Source organism: Podarcis cretensis (assembly GCF_951804945.1).
Source record: "Podarcis cretensis genome assembly, chromosome: 1".
NCBI classification, from domain to species: domain Eukaryota; kingdom Metazoa; phylum Chordata; class Lepidosauria; order Squamata; family Lacertidae; genus Podarcis; species Podarcis cretensis.
This window is the reverse complement of record NC_137170.1, coordinates 130059437-130076564: the sequence shown is the minus strand read 5'-3', so window position 1 is coordinate 130076564 and position 17128 is coordinate 130059437. Positions and strand designations below refer to the sequence as shown.

General features: G+C 39.9%; 1 protein-coding gene across 9 annotated transcripts in view; it reads left to right on the top strand.

Annotated features, from left to right (window-relative positions):
• The window catches only part of MPP4 (MAGUK p55 scaffold protein 4), a 53049-nt gene extending 51794 nt beyond the window's left edge, over positions 1-1255 (top strand). For all 9 annotated transcript variants that reach the window (XM_079978787.1, XM_079978786.1, XM_079978789.1 and 6 more), the window contains one exon: positions 797-1255. In XM_079978787.1, the coding sequence (XP_079834913.1) occupies positions 797-988 (192 nt within the window). In that variant the 3' untranslated portion in view covers positions 989-1255. The remainder of the gene's footprint in view (positions 1-796) is intronic.
• The last annotated feature ends 15873 nt before the right edge of the window (positions 1256-17128 follow it).

Below are 17128 nucleotides of genomic sequence, written 5' to 3'. Positions count from 1 at the left end.
CCTTTACCTTTACCAGTGCCTTACAACCTCGCAGCACCTGTATGGACGTGCCATTTGTGAAAGCCAGCTCCACAATTTCATTCAGCAATTGTGGTTTGTGTGATTTGCAGGTCTTCAGACTGGGTTTCCACAACCACACTAATCACGGCAGCCAAGTAGACAGCCCCATGTGGAGGTGCTATAAACTGTGTAGTAGCGCAAATGCTTATTCTGTATTACTAGACTCAAGAAGAACACAGCTATCAAAATGGGCATTAGATTAGCACTCTATTCAGCCGATATTGAAAAGCAGAATGGAAGTTGTAGTTCATGAACAATTTTGAAGTACAACTGGACTCTTATCTCTTTATGGATACATGTTGGAGGTTTATGGATTTTATTTACACCAAGTTACAATTTTTACACAGGTACAGTATACAGTGGTACCTCGGGTTAAGTACTTAATTCGTTCTGGAGGTCTGTACTTAACCTGAAACTGTTCTTAACCTGAAGCACCACTTTAGCTAATGGGGCCTCCTGCTTATGCCGTGCCACTGGAGCACAATTTCTGTTCTCATCCTGAAGCAAAGTTCTTAACCCGAGGTACTATTTCTGGGTTAGCGGAGTCTGTAACCTGAAGCGTATGTAACCCGAGGTATCACTGTACACTGATCTGCCCTATAAAAAAAAATACTGTGCAGTTTTCTGACTTCTTACCTTGAGAAATGTTAAGAGTAGTCACCCCGTTGGTCTTGAAATATTATTCGCCATGCCTATAAGTTCTGCCTTGAGCTTCTTGTTGCTTTGCTGTCTATAGGAAGAAGATCTGCAGGAGATGGAAGAGTCAGCTAAGAAAATGGAAGCTCAGTTTGGTCAGTTCTTTGATCACGTGATTGTGAACGACAATTTACAGGAGGCTTGCATGCAGCTACTGTCAGCTGTGCGCCGAGCGCAAGATGAGCCCCAGTGGGTCCCGGCGACGTGGATATGCTCAGAAAACCAGCCATAATTATCAGAGCTATACAGTTCCACAAAAACGATAGTTCATGTCTCACAACATTCATAGCCATAATGCTGGGATTGCCAGAGAGAATATCTCATTCTTCGCAGGGAATTTTGGAGAGGATTAGGCAAAAAGCTAAATTACTGTTTGGTGTGGCATTCTTAAGCATTGTATGTTCAGTAACATTAATTTTGTACCAAAAAAAATTATATTGCTTTGTTGTAGTGTAAAAATATAATGGTTAAGAATAATAAAAGAATATATTTTGTTGCATTTATTTATGTGAGCCAGCTGCATTAATTTAATCATAATGTCTTTTATTTGTGGCATTTTGATTGCTTCCTCTCTCGCTCTCGCTCTCTCGCATAGTCAAAAAATTCAAGGATCCATCCAACAATTAATTTTCCGGTGATTTTGAGTTGGGGGCAGTCTTTGTTATTGATTTAGGGCAGGGCTGTGTGGCAAGAATTGCAGTCTTTGCTAACATGACAGTGGAGAACTATCAGCAGAGTTCTGGCCTCAGTCGGGCATGCCTGAGCTTTTGTGACAACATTTGAAATTTGCTTCAGCAGCTTACCAGTGTGAGAGCCAGTGTGGTGCAGTGGTTAAGAGCGGTAGATTCGTAATCTGGTGAACCAGGTTCGCTTCCCCGCTCCTCCACATGCAGCTGCTGGGTGACCTTGGGCCAGTCACACTTCTCTGAAGTCTCTCAGCCCCACTCACCTCACAGAGTGTTTGTTGTGGGGGAGGAAGGTAAAGGAGAATGTTAGCCGCTTTGAGACTCCTTCGGGTAGTGATAAAGCGGGATATCAAATCCAAACTCTACTTCTTCTTCTTCTTACCGTATTTTTCGCTCTATAGGACGCACCCGACCATGGGACGCACCTTGTTTTAGAGGGGGAGAATAAGGGGGAAAAAATATCCCCCTCTCTGCTCAGCGCCCCTTCAGCGAAGCGGCAGGAGAAATGAAGCCCCTTCCATTTCTCCTCCCGCTTGGCTGAAGGGGCGCTGCGCAGCTCTCCCTCTCTGCTGAAGCCAGAAGAGTCTTGTTCTCCCGGCTTCAGCAAAAGGAACCCGAAGCCTTCAGAGCGCAGCGCGAGTTCCCGTTGAGCTCCGAAGGCTTCAGGCGGCTATCCCTGAAATCTGACGTTCTGCAGTTTACTCAAAAATGGTGCCAAACTCTTGCAAATGCTCTCCTGAGAGGTTTTTTGGAGGAAACAGAAGGTTTTTTTATCACCAGAAAAAGAATTAGCCCTCGACGACTGAGCCTGCGGAAAAACCTTTTTTTAAAAAAAATCCCTAAGCCAAAGGTCACAATTTCAGAAAAAATCTGACGTTCTGCAATTCACTCAAAAATGGTGCCAAACTGTTGCAAATTCTCCCATGAATGGTTTGGTTGTGGAAACAGAAGGTTTTTTATCATAGAAAATGAAATCAGGCCTCGAAGACAATACCTGTGGGGGAAAAAATTCTAAGCCCCGGGGTCACAATTTCAGCAAAAATCTGAAATTCTCCAATTTACTCAAAATGGTGCCAAACTGTTGCAAATTCTCCCATGAATGGTTTGGTTGTGGAAACAGAAGGTTTTTTATCATAGAAAATGAAATCAGGCCTCGAAGACAATACCTGTGGGGGAAAAAATTCTAAGCCCCGGGGTCACAATTTCAGCAAAAATCTGAAATTCTCCAATTCACTCAAAATGGTGCCAAACTGTTGCAAATTCTCCCATGAAAGGTTTGGTTGTGGAAACAGAAGGTTTTTTATCATAGAAAATGAAATCAGGCCTCGAAGACAATACCTGTGGGGGAAAAAATTCTAAGCCCCGGGGTCACAATTTCAGCAAAAATCTGAAATTCTCCAATTGACTCAAAAATGGTGCCAAACTGTTGCAAATTCTCCCCTGAAAGGTTTGGCGGTGGAAACAGAAGCCTTTTTATCATAGGAAATGAAATCAGCCCTCGAAGACATAACATGTGGGGAAAAAAATTTCTTAGCCCCGGGGTCACAATTTCAGCAAATATCTGAAATCCTCCAATTCACTCAAAAATGGTGCCAAACTGTTGCAAATTCACCCCTGAAAGGTTGGGTTGTGGAAACAGAAGCCTTTTTATCATACGAAATGAAATCAGCCCTCAACAACTTAAGTGGAAAAAAAAATTCTAAGCCCCGGGGTCACAATTTCAGCAAAAATCTGAAATTCTCCAATTCACTCAAAAATGGTGCCAAACTGTTGCAAATTCACCCCTGAAAGGTTTGGCGGTGGAAACAGAAGGCTTTTTATCATAGGAAATGAAATCAGCCCTCGAAGTCAAAACCTGTGGAAAAAAAAAATTCTAAGCCCCGGGGTCACAATTTCTGCAAAAATCTGAAATTCTCCAATTCACTCAAAAATGGTGCCAAACTGTTGCAAATTCTCCCCTGATAGGTTTGGCAGTGGAATCGGAAGGCTTTTTATCATAGGAAATGAAATCAGCCCTCGAAGATATAACATGTGGGGGGAAAATTTTATACGCCCCAGGGTCAGAATTTCAGCAAAAATCTGAAATTCTGAAATTCAATAAAAAATAGTGCCAGACTGTTGAAAATTCTCCCCTGAAAGGTTTAGCGGTGGAAACAGAAGCCTTTTTATCATAGGAAATGAAATCAGCCCTCGACAACTTAAAAAGTGAAAAAAAAAATTCTAAGCCCCGGAGTCACAATTTTAGCAAATATCTGAAATTCTCCAATTCACACAAAAATTGTGCCAAACTGTTGAAATTTCTACCCTTGAAGGTTTGGCGGTGGAAACAGAAGGCTTTTTATCATAGGAAATGAAATCAGCCCTCGACAACTTAACTTGTAAAAAAAAAAATTTCTAAGCCCCGGGGTCACAATTTCAGAAAAAATCTGAAATCCTCCAATTCATTCAAATATGGTGCCAAACTGTTGCAAATTCTCCCCTGAAAGGTTTGGCGGTGGAAACAGAAGGTTTTTTATCATAGGAAATGAAATCAGAGCTCGAAGACAAAACCTGTGAAAAAAAAATTTTTCTAAGCCCGGGGTCACAATTTCAGCAAAAATATGAAATTCTCCAATTCACACAAAAATTGTGCCAAACTGTTGAAATTTCTACCCTTAAAGGTTTGGCGGTGGAAACAGAAGGCTTTTTATCATAGGAAATGAAATCAGCCCTCGACAACTTAACTTGTAAAAAAAAAAATTTCTAAGCCCCAGGGTTACAATTTCAGCAAAAATCTGAAATCCTCCAATTCATTCAAATATGGTGCCAAACTGTTGCAAATTCTCCCCTGAAAGGTTTGGCGGTGGAAACAGAAGGCTTTTTATCATACGAAATGAAATCAGCCCTCGAAAACAAAACCTGTGAAAAAAAAAATTTCTAAGCCCCGGGGTCACAATTTCAGCAAAAATCTGAAATTCTCCAATTCACTCAAAAAGGGTGCCAAACTGTTGCAAATTCTCCCCTGAAAGGTTTGGTGGTGGAAACAGAAGCCTTTTTATGATAGGCCAAGAAATCAGCCCTCGACAAATTAATCTGTGAAAAAAAATTTTTTCTAAGCCCCGGGGTCACAATTTCAGCAAAAATCTGAAATTCTCCAATTCACTCAAAAATGGTACCAAACTGTTGCAAATTCTCCCCTGAAAGGTTTGGCGGTGGAAACAGAAGGCTTTTTATCATAGGAAATGAAATCAGCCCTCGAAGACAAAACCTGTGAAAAAAAAAATTTTCTAAGCCCGGGGTCACATTTTCAGCAAAAATCTGAAATTCTCCAATTCACTCAAAAATGGTGCCAAACTGTTGCAAATTCTCCCCTGAAAGGTTTGGCGGTGGAAACAGAAGCCTTTTTATCATAGGAAATGAAATCAGAGCTCGAAGAAAAAACCTGTGAAAAAAAAATTTCTAAGCCCCGGGGTCACAATTTCAGCAAAAATCTGAAATTCTCCAATTCACTCAAAAATGGTGCCAAACTGTTGCAAATTCTGCCCTGAAAGGTTTGGCGGTGGAAACAGAAGGCTTTTTATCATAGGAAATGAAATCAGCCCTCGACATCTTAACCTGTGAAAAAAAAATTTTCTAAGCCCCGGGGTCACAATTTCAGCAAAAATCTGAAATTCTCCAATTCACTCAAAAATTGTGCCAAACTGTTGCAACTTCTCCCCTGAAAGGTTTGGCGGTGGAAACAGAAGCCTTTTTATTATAGGAAATGAAATCAGAGCTCGAAGAAAAAACCTGTGGAAAAAAAATTTCTAAGCCCCGGGGTCACAATTTCAGCAAAAATCTGAAATTCTCCCATTCACTCAAAAATGGTGCCAAACTGTTGCAAATTCTCCCCTGAAAGGTTTGGCGGTGGAAACAGAAGGCTTTTTATCATAGGAAATGAAATCAGCCCTCGAAGACAAAACCTGTGAAAAAAAATTTTTTCTAAGCCCGGGGTCACATTTTCAGCAAAAATCTGAAATTCTCCAATTCACTCAAAAATGGTGCCAAACTGTCGCAAATTCTCCCCTGAAAGGTTTGGTGGTGGAAGGGGAAGCCTTTTTATGATAGGCAAAGAAATCAGCCCTCAACAACTTAACCTGTGAAAAAAAAAATTCTAAGCCCCGGGGTCACAATTTCAGCAAAAATCTGAAATCCTCCAATTCATTCAAATATGGTGCCAAACTGTTGCAAATTCTCCCCTGAAAGGTTTGGCGGTGGAAACAGAAGGCTTTTTATCATACGAAATGAAATCAGCCCTCGAAAACAAAACCTGTGAAAAAAAAAATTTCTAAGCCCCGGGGTCACAATTTCAGCAAAAATCTGAAATTCTCCAATTCACTCAAAAAGGGTGCCAAACTGTTGCAAATTCTCCCCTGAAAGGTTTGGTGGTGGAAACAGAAGCCTTTTTATGATAGGCCAAGAAATCAGCCCTCGACAAATTAATCTGTGAAAAAAAATTTTTTCTAAGCCCCGGGGTCACAATTTCAGCAAAAATCTGAAATTCTCCAATTCACTCAAAAATGGTACCAAACTGTTGCAAATTCTCCCCTGAAAGGTTTGGCGGTGGAAACAGAAGGCTTTTTATCATAGGAAATGAAATCAGCCCTCGAAGACAAAACCTGTGAAAAAAAAAATTTTCTAAGCCCGGGGTCACATTTTCAGCAAAAATCTGAAATTCTCCAATTCACTCAAAAATGGTGCCAAACTGTTGCAAATTCTCCCCTGAAAGGTTTGGCGGTGGAAACAGAAGCCTTTTTATCATAGGAAATGAAATCAGAGCTCGAAGAAAAAACCTGTGAAAAAAAAATTTCTAAGCCCCGGGGTCACAATTTCAGCAAAAATCTGAAATTCTCCAATTCACTCAAAAATGGTGCCAAACTGTTGCAAATTCTGCCCTGAAAGGTTTGGCGGTGGAAACAGAAGGCTTTTTATCATAGGAAATGAAATCAGCCCTCGACATCTTAACCTGTGAAAAAAAAATTTTCTAAGCCCCGGGGTCACAATTTCAGCAAAAATCTGAAATTCTCCAATTCACTCAAAAATTGTGCCAAACTGTTGCAACTTCTCCCCTGAAAGGTTTGGCGGTGGAAACAGAAGCCTTTTTATTATAGGAAATGAAATCAGAGCTCGAAGAAAAAACCTGTGGAAAAAAAATTTCTAAGCCCCGGGGTCACAATTTCAGCAAAAATCTGAAATTCTCCCATTCACTCAAAAATGGTGCCAAACTGTTGCAAATTCTCCCCTGAAAGGTTTGGCGGTGGAAACAGAAGGCTTTTTATCATAGGAAATGAAATCAGCCCTCGAAGACAAAACCTGTGAAAAAATTTTTTTTCTAAGCCCGGGGTCACATTTTCAGCAAAAATCTGAAATTCTCCAATTCACTCAAAAATGGTGCCAAACTGTCGCAAATTCTCCCCTGAAAGGTTTGGTGGTGGAAGGGGAAGCCTTTTTATGATAGGCAAAGAAATCAGCCCTCAACAACTTAACCTGTGAAAAAAAAAATTCTAAGCCCCGGGGTCACAATTTCAGCAAAAATCTGAAATTCTCCAATTCACTCAAAAATGGTGCCAAACTGTTGCAAATTCTCCCCTGAAAGGTTTGGCGGTGGAAACAGAAGCCTTTTTATCATAGGAAATGAAATCAGAGCTCGAAGAAAAAACCTGTGAAAAAAAAATTTCTAAGCCCCGGGGTCACAATTTCAGCAAAAATCTGAAATTCTCCAATTCACTCAAAAATGGTGCCAAACTGTTGCAAATTCTCCCCTGAAAGGTTTGGCGGTGGAAGGGGAAGCCTTTTTATGATAGGCAAAGAAATCAGCCCTCGACAACTTAACCTGTGAAAAAAAAAATCTAAGCCCCGGGGTCACAATTTCAGCAAAAATCTGAAATTCTCCAATTCACTCAAAAATGGTGCCAAACTGTTGCAAATTCTCCCCTGAAAGGTTTGGCGGTGGAAACAGAAGGCTTTTTATCATAGGAAATGAAATCAGAGCTCGAAGAAAAAACCTGTGAAAAAAAAATTTCTAAGCCCCGGGGTCACAATTTCAGCAAAAATCTGAAATTCTCCAATTCACTCAAAAATGGTGCCAAACTGTTGCAAATTCTCCCCTGAAAGGTTTGGCGGTGGAAACAGAAGGCTTTTTATCATAGGAAATGAAATCAGCCCTCGACATCTTAACCTGTGAAAAAAAAATTTTCTAAGCCCCGGGGTCACAATTTCAGCAAAAATCTGAAATTCTCCAATTCACTCAAAAATGGTGCCAAACTGTTGCAAATTCTCCCCTGAAAGGTTTGGTGCTGGAAGGGGAAGCCTTTTTATGATAGGCAAAGAAATCAGCCCTCGACAACTTAACCTGTGAAAAAAAAATTTCTAAGCCCCGGGGTCACAATTTCAGCAAAAATCTGAAATTCTCCAATTCACTCAAAAATGGTGCCAAACTGTTGCAAATTCTCCCCTGAAAGGTTTGGCGGTGGAAACAGAAGCCTTTTTATCATAGGAAATGAAATCAGAGCTCGAAGAAAAAACCTGTGAAAAAAAATTTTTTCTAAGCCCCGGGGTCACATTTTCAGCAAAAATCTGAAATTCTCCAATTCACTCAAAAATGGTGCCAAACTGTTGCAAATTCTCCCCTGAAAGGTTTGGCGGTGGAAACAGAAGGCTTTTTATCATAGGAAATGAAATCAGCCCTCGACATCTTAACCTGTGAAAATAAAATTTTCTAACGCCCGGGGTCACAATTTCAGCAAAAATCTGAAATTCTCCAATTCACTCAAAAATGGTGCCAAACTGTTGCAAATTCTCCCCTGAAAGGTTTGGCGGTGGAAACAGAAGCCTTTTTATCATAGGAAATGAAATCAGAGCTCGAAGAAAAAACCTGTGAAAAAAAAAATTCTAAGCCCCGGGGTCACAATTTCAGCAAAAATCTGAAATTCTCCAATTCACTCAAAAATGGTGCCAAACTGTTGCAAATTCTCCCCTGAAAGGTTTGGCGGTGGAAACAGAAGCCCTTTTATCATAGGAAATGAAATCAGCCCTTGAAGACAAAACCTGTGAAAAAAAAAATTTCTAAGCCCCGGGGTCACAATTTCAGCAAAAATCTGAAATTCTCCAATTCACTCAAAATGGTGCCAAACTGTTGCAAATTCTCCCCTGAAAGGTTTGGTGGTGGAAGGGGAAGCGTTTTTATGATATGCAAAGAAATCAGAGCTTGAAGAAAAAACCTGTGGAAAAAAAATTTCTAAGCCCCGGGGTCACAATTTCAGCAAAAATCTGAAATTCTCCAATTCACTCAAAAATGGTGCCAAACTGTTGCAAATTCTCCCCTGAAAGGTTTGGCGGTGGAAACAGAAGCCTTTTTATTATAGGAAATGAAATGAGAGCTCGAAGAAAAAACCTGTGGAAAAAAAATTTCTAAGCCCCGGGGTCACAATTTCAGCAAAAATCTGAAATTCTCCATTTCACTCAAAAATGGTGCCAAACTGTTGCAAATTCTCCCCTGAAAGGTTTGGCGGTGGAAACAGAAGCCTTTTTATCATAGGAAATGAAATCAGAGCTCGTAGAAAAAACATGTAAAAAAAAAAATTTCTAAGCCCCGGGGTCACAATTTCAGCAAAAATCTGAAATTCTCCAATTCACTCAAAAATGGTGCCAAATTGTTGCAAATTCTCCCCTGAAAGGTTTGGTGGTGGAAGGGGAAGCCTTTTTATGATATGCAAAGAAATCAGCCCTCGACAACTAAACCTGTGAAAAAAAAATTCTAAGCCCCGGGGTCACAATTTCAGCAAAAATCTGAAATTCTCCAATTCACTCAAAAATGGTGCCAAACTGTTGCAAATTCTCCCCTGAAAGGTTTGGCGGCGGAAACAGAAGGCTATTGATCATAGGAAATGAAATCAGAGCTCGAAGAAAAAACCTGTGAAAAAGAAATTTCGAAGCCCCGGGGTCACAATTTCAGCAAAAATCTGAAATTCTCCAATTCACTCAAAAATGGTGCCAAACTGTTGCAAATTCTCCCCTGAAAGGTTTGGCGGTGGAAACAGAAGGCTTTTTATCATAGGAAATGAAATCAGAGCTCGAAGACAAAACCTGTGAAAAAAAACTTTTTCTAAGCCCCGGGGTCACAATTTCAGCAAAAATCTGAAATTCTCCAATTCACTCAAAAATGGTGCCAAACTGTTGCAAATTCTCCCCTGAAAGGTTTGGCGGTGGAAACAGATGCCTTTTTATCATAGGAAATGAAATCAGCCCTCGACATCTTAACCTGTGAAAATAAAATTTTCTAACCCCCGGGGTCACAATTTCAGCAAAAATCTGAAATTCTCCAATTCACTCAAAAATGGTGCCAAACTGTTGCAAATTCTCCCCTGAAAGGTTTGGTGCTGGAAACAGAAGCCATTTTATGATAGGCCAAGAAATCAGGCCTCGACAACTTAACCTGTGAAAAAAAAAATTCTAAGCCCCGGGGTCACAATTTCAGCAAAAATCTGAAATTCTCCAATTCACTCAAAAATGGTGCCAAACTGTTGCAAATTCTCCCCTGAAAGGTTTGGCGGTGGAAACAAAAGCCTTTTTATCATAGGAAATGAAATCAGAGCTCGAAGAAAAAACCTGTGAAAAAAAAATTTCTAAGCCCCGGGGTCACAATTTCAGCAAAAATCTGAAATTCTCCAATTCACTCAAAAATGGTGCCAAACTGTTGCAAATTCTCCCCTGAAAAGTTTGGCGGTGGAAACAGAAGCCTTTTTATCATAGGAAATGAAATCAGAGCTCGAAGAAAAAACCTGTGAAAAAAAAATTTCTAAGCCCCGGGGTCACAATTTCAGCAAAAATCTGAAATTCTCCAATTCACTCAAAAATGTTGCCAAACTGTTGCAAATTTTCCCCTGAAAGGTTTGGCGGTGGAAAGAGAAGCCTTTTTATCATAGGAAATGAAATCAGAGCTCGAAGAAAAAACCTGTGAAAAAAAAAATTTCTAAGTCCCGGGGTCACAATTTCAGCAAAAATCTGAAATTCTCCAATTCACTCAAAAATGGTGCCAAACTGTTGCAAATTCTGCCCTGAAAGGTTTGGCGGTGGAAACAGAAGGCTTTTTATCATAGGAAATGAAATCAGCCCTCGACATCTTAACCTGTGAAAAAAAAATTTCTAAGCCCCGGGGTCACAATTTCAGCAAAAATCTGAAATTCTCCAATTCACTCAAAAATGGTGCCAAACTGTTGCAAATTCTCCCCTGAAAGGTTTGGTGGTGGAAGGGGAAGCGTTTTTATGATATGCAAAGAAATCAGCCCTCGACAACTTAACCTGTGAAAAAAAAAATTCTAAGCCCCGGGGTCACAATTTCAGCAAAAATCTGAAATTCTCCAATTCACTCAAAAATGGTGCCAAACTGTTGCAAATTCTCCCCTGAAAGGTTTGGCGGTGGAAACAGAAGCCTTTTTATCATAGGAAATGAAATCAGAGCTCGAAGAAAAAACCTGTGAAAAAAAAATTCTAAGCCCCGGGGTCACAATTTCAGCAAAAATCTGAAATTCTCCAATTCACTCAAAAATGGTGCCAAACTGTTGCAAATTCTCCCCTGAAAGGTTTGGCGGTGGAAACAGAAGCCTTTTTATTATAGGAAATGAAATGAGAGCTCGAAGAAAAAACCTGTGGAAAAAAAAATTTCTAAGCCCCGGGGTCACAATTTCAGCAAAAATCTGAAATTCTCCATTTCACTCAAAAATGGTGCCAAACTGTTGCAAATTCTCCCCTGAAAGGTTTGGCGGTGGAAACAGAAGCCTTTTTATCATAGGAAATGAAATCAGAGCTCGTAGAAAAAACATGTAAAAAAAAAAAAATTCTAAGCCCCGGGGTCACAATTTCAGCAAAAATCTGAAATTCTCCAATTCACTCAAAAATGGTGCCAAATTGTTGCAAATTCTCCCCTGAAAGGTTTGGTGGTGGAAGGGGAAGCCTTTTTATGATATGCAAAGAAATCAGCCCTCGACAACTAAACCTGTGAAAAAAAAATTCTAAGCCCCGGGGTCACAATTTCAGCAAAAATCTGAAATTCTCCAATTCACTCAAAAATGGTGCCAAACTGTTGCAAATTCTCCCCTGAAAGGTTTGGCGGCGGAAACAGAAGGCTATTGATCATAGGAAATGAAATCAGAGCTCGAAGAAAAAACCTGTGAAAAAAAAATTTCGAAGCCCCGGGGTCACAATTTCAGCAAAAATCTGAAATTCTCCAATTCACTCAAAAATGGTGCCAAACTGTTGCAAATTCTCCCCTGAAAGGTTTGGCGGTGGAAACAGAAGCCTTTTTATCATAGGAAATGAAATCAGAGCTCGAAGACAAAACCTGTGAAAAAAAACTTTTTCTAAGCCCCGGGGTCACAATTTCAGCAAAAATCTGAAATTCTCCAATTCACTCAAAAATGGTGCCAAACTGTTGCAAATTCTCCCCTGAAAGGTTTGGCGGTGGAAACAGACGCCTTTTTATCATAGGAAATGAAATCAGCCCTCGACATCTTAACCTGTGAAAATAAAATTTTCTAACCCCCGGGGTCACAATTTCAGCAAAAATCTGAAATTCTCCAATTCACTCAAAAATGGTGCCAAACTGTTGCAAATTCTCCCCTGAAAGGTTTGGTGCTGGAAACAGAAGCCATTTTATGATAGGCCAAGAAATCAGGCCTCGACAACTTAACCTGTGAAAAAAAAAATTCTAAGCCCCGGGGTCACAATTTCAGCAAAAATCTGAAATTCTCCAATTCACTCAAAAATGGTGCCAAACTGTTGCAAATTCTCCCCTGAAAGGTTTGGCGGTGGAAACAAAAGCCTTTTTATCATAGGAAATGAAATCAGAGCTCGAAGAAAAAACCTGTGAAAAAAAAATTTCTAAGCCCCGGGGTCACAATTTCAGCAAAAATCTGAAATTCTCCAATTCACTCAAAAATGGTGCCAAACTGTAGCAAATTCTCCCCTGAAAGGTTTGGCGGTGGAAACAGAAGCCTTTTTATCATAGGAAATGAAATCAGAGCTCGAAGAAAAAACCTGTGGAAAAAAAATTTCTAAGCCCCGGGGTCACAATTTCAGCAAAAATCTGAAATTCTCCAATTCACTCAAAAATGTTGCCAAACTGTTGCAAATTCTCCCCTGAAAGGTTTGGCGGTGGAAACAGAAGCCTTTTTATCATAGGAAATGAAATCAGAGCTCGAAGAAAAAACCTGTGAAAAAAAAAATTTCTAAGTCCCGGGGTCACAATTTCAGCAAAAATCTGAAATTCTGCAATTCACTCAAACATGGTGCCAAACTGTTGCAAATTCTCCCCTGAAAGGTTTGGCGGTGGAAACAGAAGGCTATTGATCATAGGAAATGAAATCAGCCCTCGAAGACAAAACCTGTGAAAAAAATTATTTCTAAGCCCCGGGGTCACAATTTCAGCAAAAATCTGAAATTCTCCAATTCACTCAAAAATGGTGCCAAACTGTTGCAAATTCTCCCCTGAAAGGTTTGGCGGTGGAAACAGAAGGCTATTGATCATAGGAAATGAAATCAGAGCTCGAAGAAAAAACCTGTGAAAAAAAAATTTCTAAGCCCCGGGGTCACAATTTCAGCAAAAATCTGAAATTCTCCAATTCACTCAAAAATGGTGCCAAACTGTTGCAAATTCTCCCCTGAAAGGTTTGGCGGTGGAAACAGAAGGCTTTTTATCATAGGAAATGAAATCAGCCCTCGACATCTTAACCTGTGAAAATAAAATTTTCTAACGCCCGGGGTCACAATTTCAGCAAAAATCTGAAATTCTCCAATTCACTCAAAAATGGTGCCAAACTGTTGCAAATTCTCCCCTGAAAGGTTTGGCGGTGGAAACAGAAGCCTTTTTATGATAGGCCAAGAAATCAGGCCTCGACAACTTAACCTGTGAAAAAAAAATTTCTAAGCCCCGGGGTCACAATTTCAGCAAAAATCTGAAATTCTCCAATTCACTCAAAAATGGTGCCAAACTGTTGCAAATTCTCCCCTGAAAGGTTTGGCGGTGGAAACAGAAGGCTATTGATCATAGGAAATGAAATCAGAGCTCGAAGAAAAAACCTGTGAAAAAAAAATTTCGAAGCCCCGGGGTCACAATTTCAGCAAAAATCTGAAATTCTCCAATTCACTCAAAAATGGTGCCAAACTGTTGCAAATTCTCCCCTGAAAGGTTTGGCGGTGGAAACAGAAGCCTTTTTATCATAGGAAATGAAATCAGAGCTCGAAGAAAAAACCTGTGAAAAAAAAATTTTTCTAAGCCCCGGGGTCACAATTTCAGCAAAAATCTGAAATTCTCCAATTCACTCAAAAATGGTGCCAAACTGTTGCAAATTCTCCCCTGAAAGGTTTGGCGGTGGAAACAGAAGCCTTTTTATCATAGGAAATGAAATCAGAGCTCGAAGAAAAAACCTGTGAAAAAAAAATTTCTAAGCCCCGGGGTCACAATTTCAGCAAAAATCTGAAATTCTCCAATTCACTCAAAAATGGTGCCAAACTGTTGCAAATTCTCCCCTGAAAGGTTTGGTGGTGGAAGGGGAAGCGTTTTTATGATATGCAAAGAAATCAGCCCTCGACAACTTAACCTGTGAAAAAAAAAATTCTAAGCCCCGGGGTCACAATTTCAGCAAAAATCTGAAATTCTCCAATTCCCTCAAAAATGGTGCCAAACTGTTGCAAATTCTCCCCTGAAAGGTTTGGCGGTGGAAACAGAAGCCTTTTTATCATAGGAAATGAAATCAGAGCTCGAAGAAAAAACCTGTGGAAAAAAAAATTTCTAAGCCCCGGGGTCACAATTTCAGCAAAAATCTGAAATTCTCCAATTCACTCAAAAATGGTGCCAAACTGTTGCAAATTCTCCCCTGAAAGGTTTGGCGGTGGAAACAGAAGCCTTTTTATCATAGGAAATGAAATCAGAGCTCGTAGAAAAAACATGTAAAAAAAAAAATTTCTAAGCCCCGGGGTCACAATTTCAGCAAAAATCTGAAATTCTCCAATTCACTCAAAAATGGTGCCAAACTGTTGCAAATTCTCCCCTGAAAGGTTTGGCGGTGGAAACAGAAGGCTATTGATCATAGGAAATGAAATCAGAGCTCGAAGAAAAAACCTGTGAAAAAAAAATTTCGAAGCCCCGGGGTCACAATTTCAGCAAAAATCTGAAATTCTCCAATTCACTCAAAAATGGTGCCAAACTGTTGCAAATTCTCCCCTGAAAGGTTTGGCGGTGGAAACAGAAGCCTTTTTATCATAGGAAATGAAATCAGAGCTCGAAGAAAAAACCTGTGAAAAAAAAATTTTTCTAAGCCCCGGGGTCACAATTTCAGCAAAAATCTGAAATTCTCCAATTCACTCAAAAATGGTGCCAAACTGTTGCAAATTCTCCCCTGAAAGGTTTGGCGGTGGAAACAGAAGCCTTTTTATCATAGGAAATGAAATCAGAGCTCGAAGAAAAAACCTGTGAAAAAAAAATTTCTAAGCCCCGGGGTCACAATTTCAGCAAAAATCTGAAATTCTCCAATTCACTCAAAAATGGTGCCAAACTGTTGCAAATTCTCCCCTGAAAGGTTTGGTGGTGGAAGGGGAAGCGTTTTTATGATATGCAAAGAAATCAGCCCTCGACAACTTAACCTGTGAAAAAAAAAATTCTAAGCCCCGGGGTCACAATTTCAGCAAAAATCTGAAATTCTCCAATTCCCTCAAAAATGGTGCCAAACTGTTGCAAATTCTCCCCTGAAAGGTTTGGCGGTGGAAACAGAAGCCTTTTTATCATAGGAAATGAAATCAGAGCTCGAAGAAAAAACCTGTGGAAAAAAAAATTTCTAAGCCCCGGGGTCACAATTTCAGCAAAAATCTGAAATTCTCCAATTCACTCAAAAATGGTGCCAAACTGTTGCAAATTCTCCCCTGAAAGGTTTGGCGGTGGAAACAGAAGCCTTTTTATCATAGGAAATGAAATCAGAGCTCGTAGAAAAAACATGTAAAAAAAAAAATTTCTAAGCCCCGGGGTCACAATTTCAGCAAAAATCTGAAATTCTCCAATTCACTCAAAAATGGTGCCAAATTGTTGCAAATTCTCCCCTGAAAGGTTTGGTGGTGGAAGGGGAAGCCTTTTTATGATATGCAAAGAAATCAGCCCTCGACAACTAAACCTGTGAAAAAAAAATTCTAAGCCCCGGGGTCACAATTTCAGCAAAAATCTGAAATTCTCCAATTCACTCAAAAATGGTGCCAAACTGTTGCAAATTCTCCCCTGAAAGGTTTGGCGGTGGAAACAAAAGCCTTTTTATCATAGGAAATGAAATCAGAGCTCGAAGAAAAAACCTGTGAAAAAAAAATTTCTAAGCGCCGGGGTCACAATTTCAGCAAAAATCTGAAATTCTCCAATTCACTCAAAAATGGTGCCAAACTGTTGCAAATTCTCCCCTGAAAGGTTTGGCGGTGGAAACAGAAGCCTTTTTATCATAGGAAATGAAATCAGAGCTCGAAGACAAAACCTGTGAAAAAAAAAAATTTCTAAGCCCCGGGGTCACAATTTCAGCAAAAATCTGAAATTCTCCAATTCACTCAAAAATGGTGCCAAACTGTTGCAAATTCTCCCCTGAAAGGTTTGGCGGTGGAAACAGAAGGCTATTGATCATAGGAAATGAAATCAGCCCTCGAAGACAAAACCTGTGAAAAAAATTATTTCTAAGCCCCGGGGTCACAATTTCAGCAAAAATCTGAAATTCTCCAATTCACTCAAAAATGGTGCCAAACTGTTGCAAATTCTCCCCTGAAAGGTTTGGCGGTGGAAACAGAAGGCTTTTTATCATAGGAAATGAAATCAGAGCTCGAAGAAAAAACCTGTGAAAAAAAAAATTCTAAGCCCCGGGGTCACAATTTCAGCAAAAATCTGAAATTCTCCAATTCACTCAAACATGGTGCCAAACTGTTGCAAATTCTCCCCTTAAAGGTTTGGTGGTGGAAGGGGAAGCCTTTTTATGATAGGAAATGAAATCAGCCCTCGAAGACAAAACCTGTGAAAAAAAACTTTTTCTAAGCCCCGGGGTCACAATTTCAGCAAAAATCTGAAATTCTCCAATTCACTCAAAAATGGTGCCAAACTGTTGCAAATTCTCCCCTGAAAGGTTTGGCGGTGGAAACAGAAGCCTTTTTATGATAGGAAATGAAATCAGAGCTCGAAGAAAAAACCTGTGAAAAAAAAATTCTAAGCCCCGGGGTCACAATTTCAGCAAAAATCTGAAATTCTCCAATTCACTCAAACATGGTGCCAAACTGTTGCAAATTCTCCCCTGAAAGGTTTGGCGGTGGAAACAGAAGGCTTTTTATCATAGGAAATGAAATCAGAGCTCGAAGAAAAAACCTGTGAAAAAAAAAATTTCTAAGCCCCGGGGTCACAATTTCAGCAAAAATCTGAAATTCTCCAATTCACTCAAAAATGGTGCCAAACTGTTGCAAATTCTCCCCTGAAAGGTTTGGCGGTGGAAACAGAAGCCTTTTTATTATAGGAAATGAAATCAGAGCTCGAAGAAAAAACCTGTGAAAAAAAAAATTCTAAGCCCCGGGGTCACAATTTCAGCAAAAATCTGAAATTCTCCCATTCACTCAAAAATGGTGCCAAACTGTTGCATATTCTCCCCTGTATGGTTTGGTGGTGG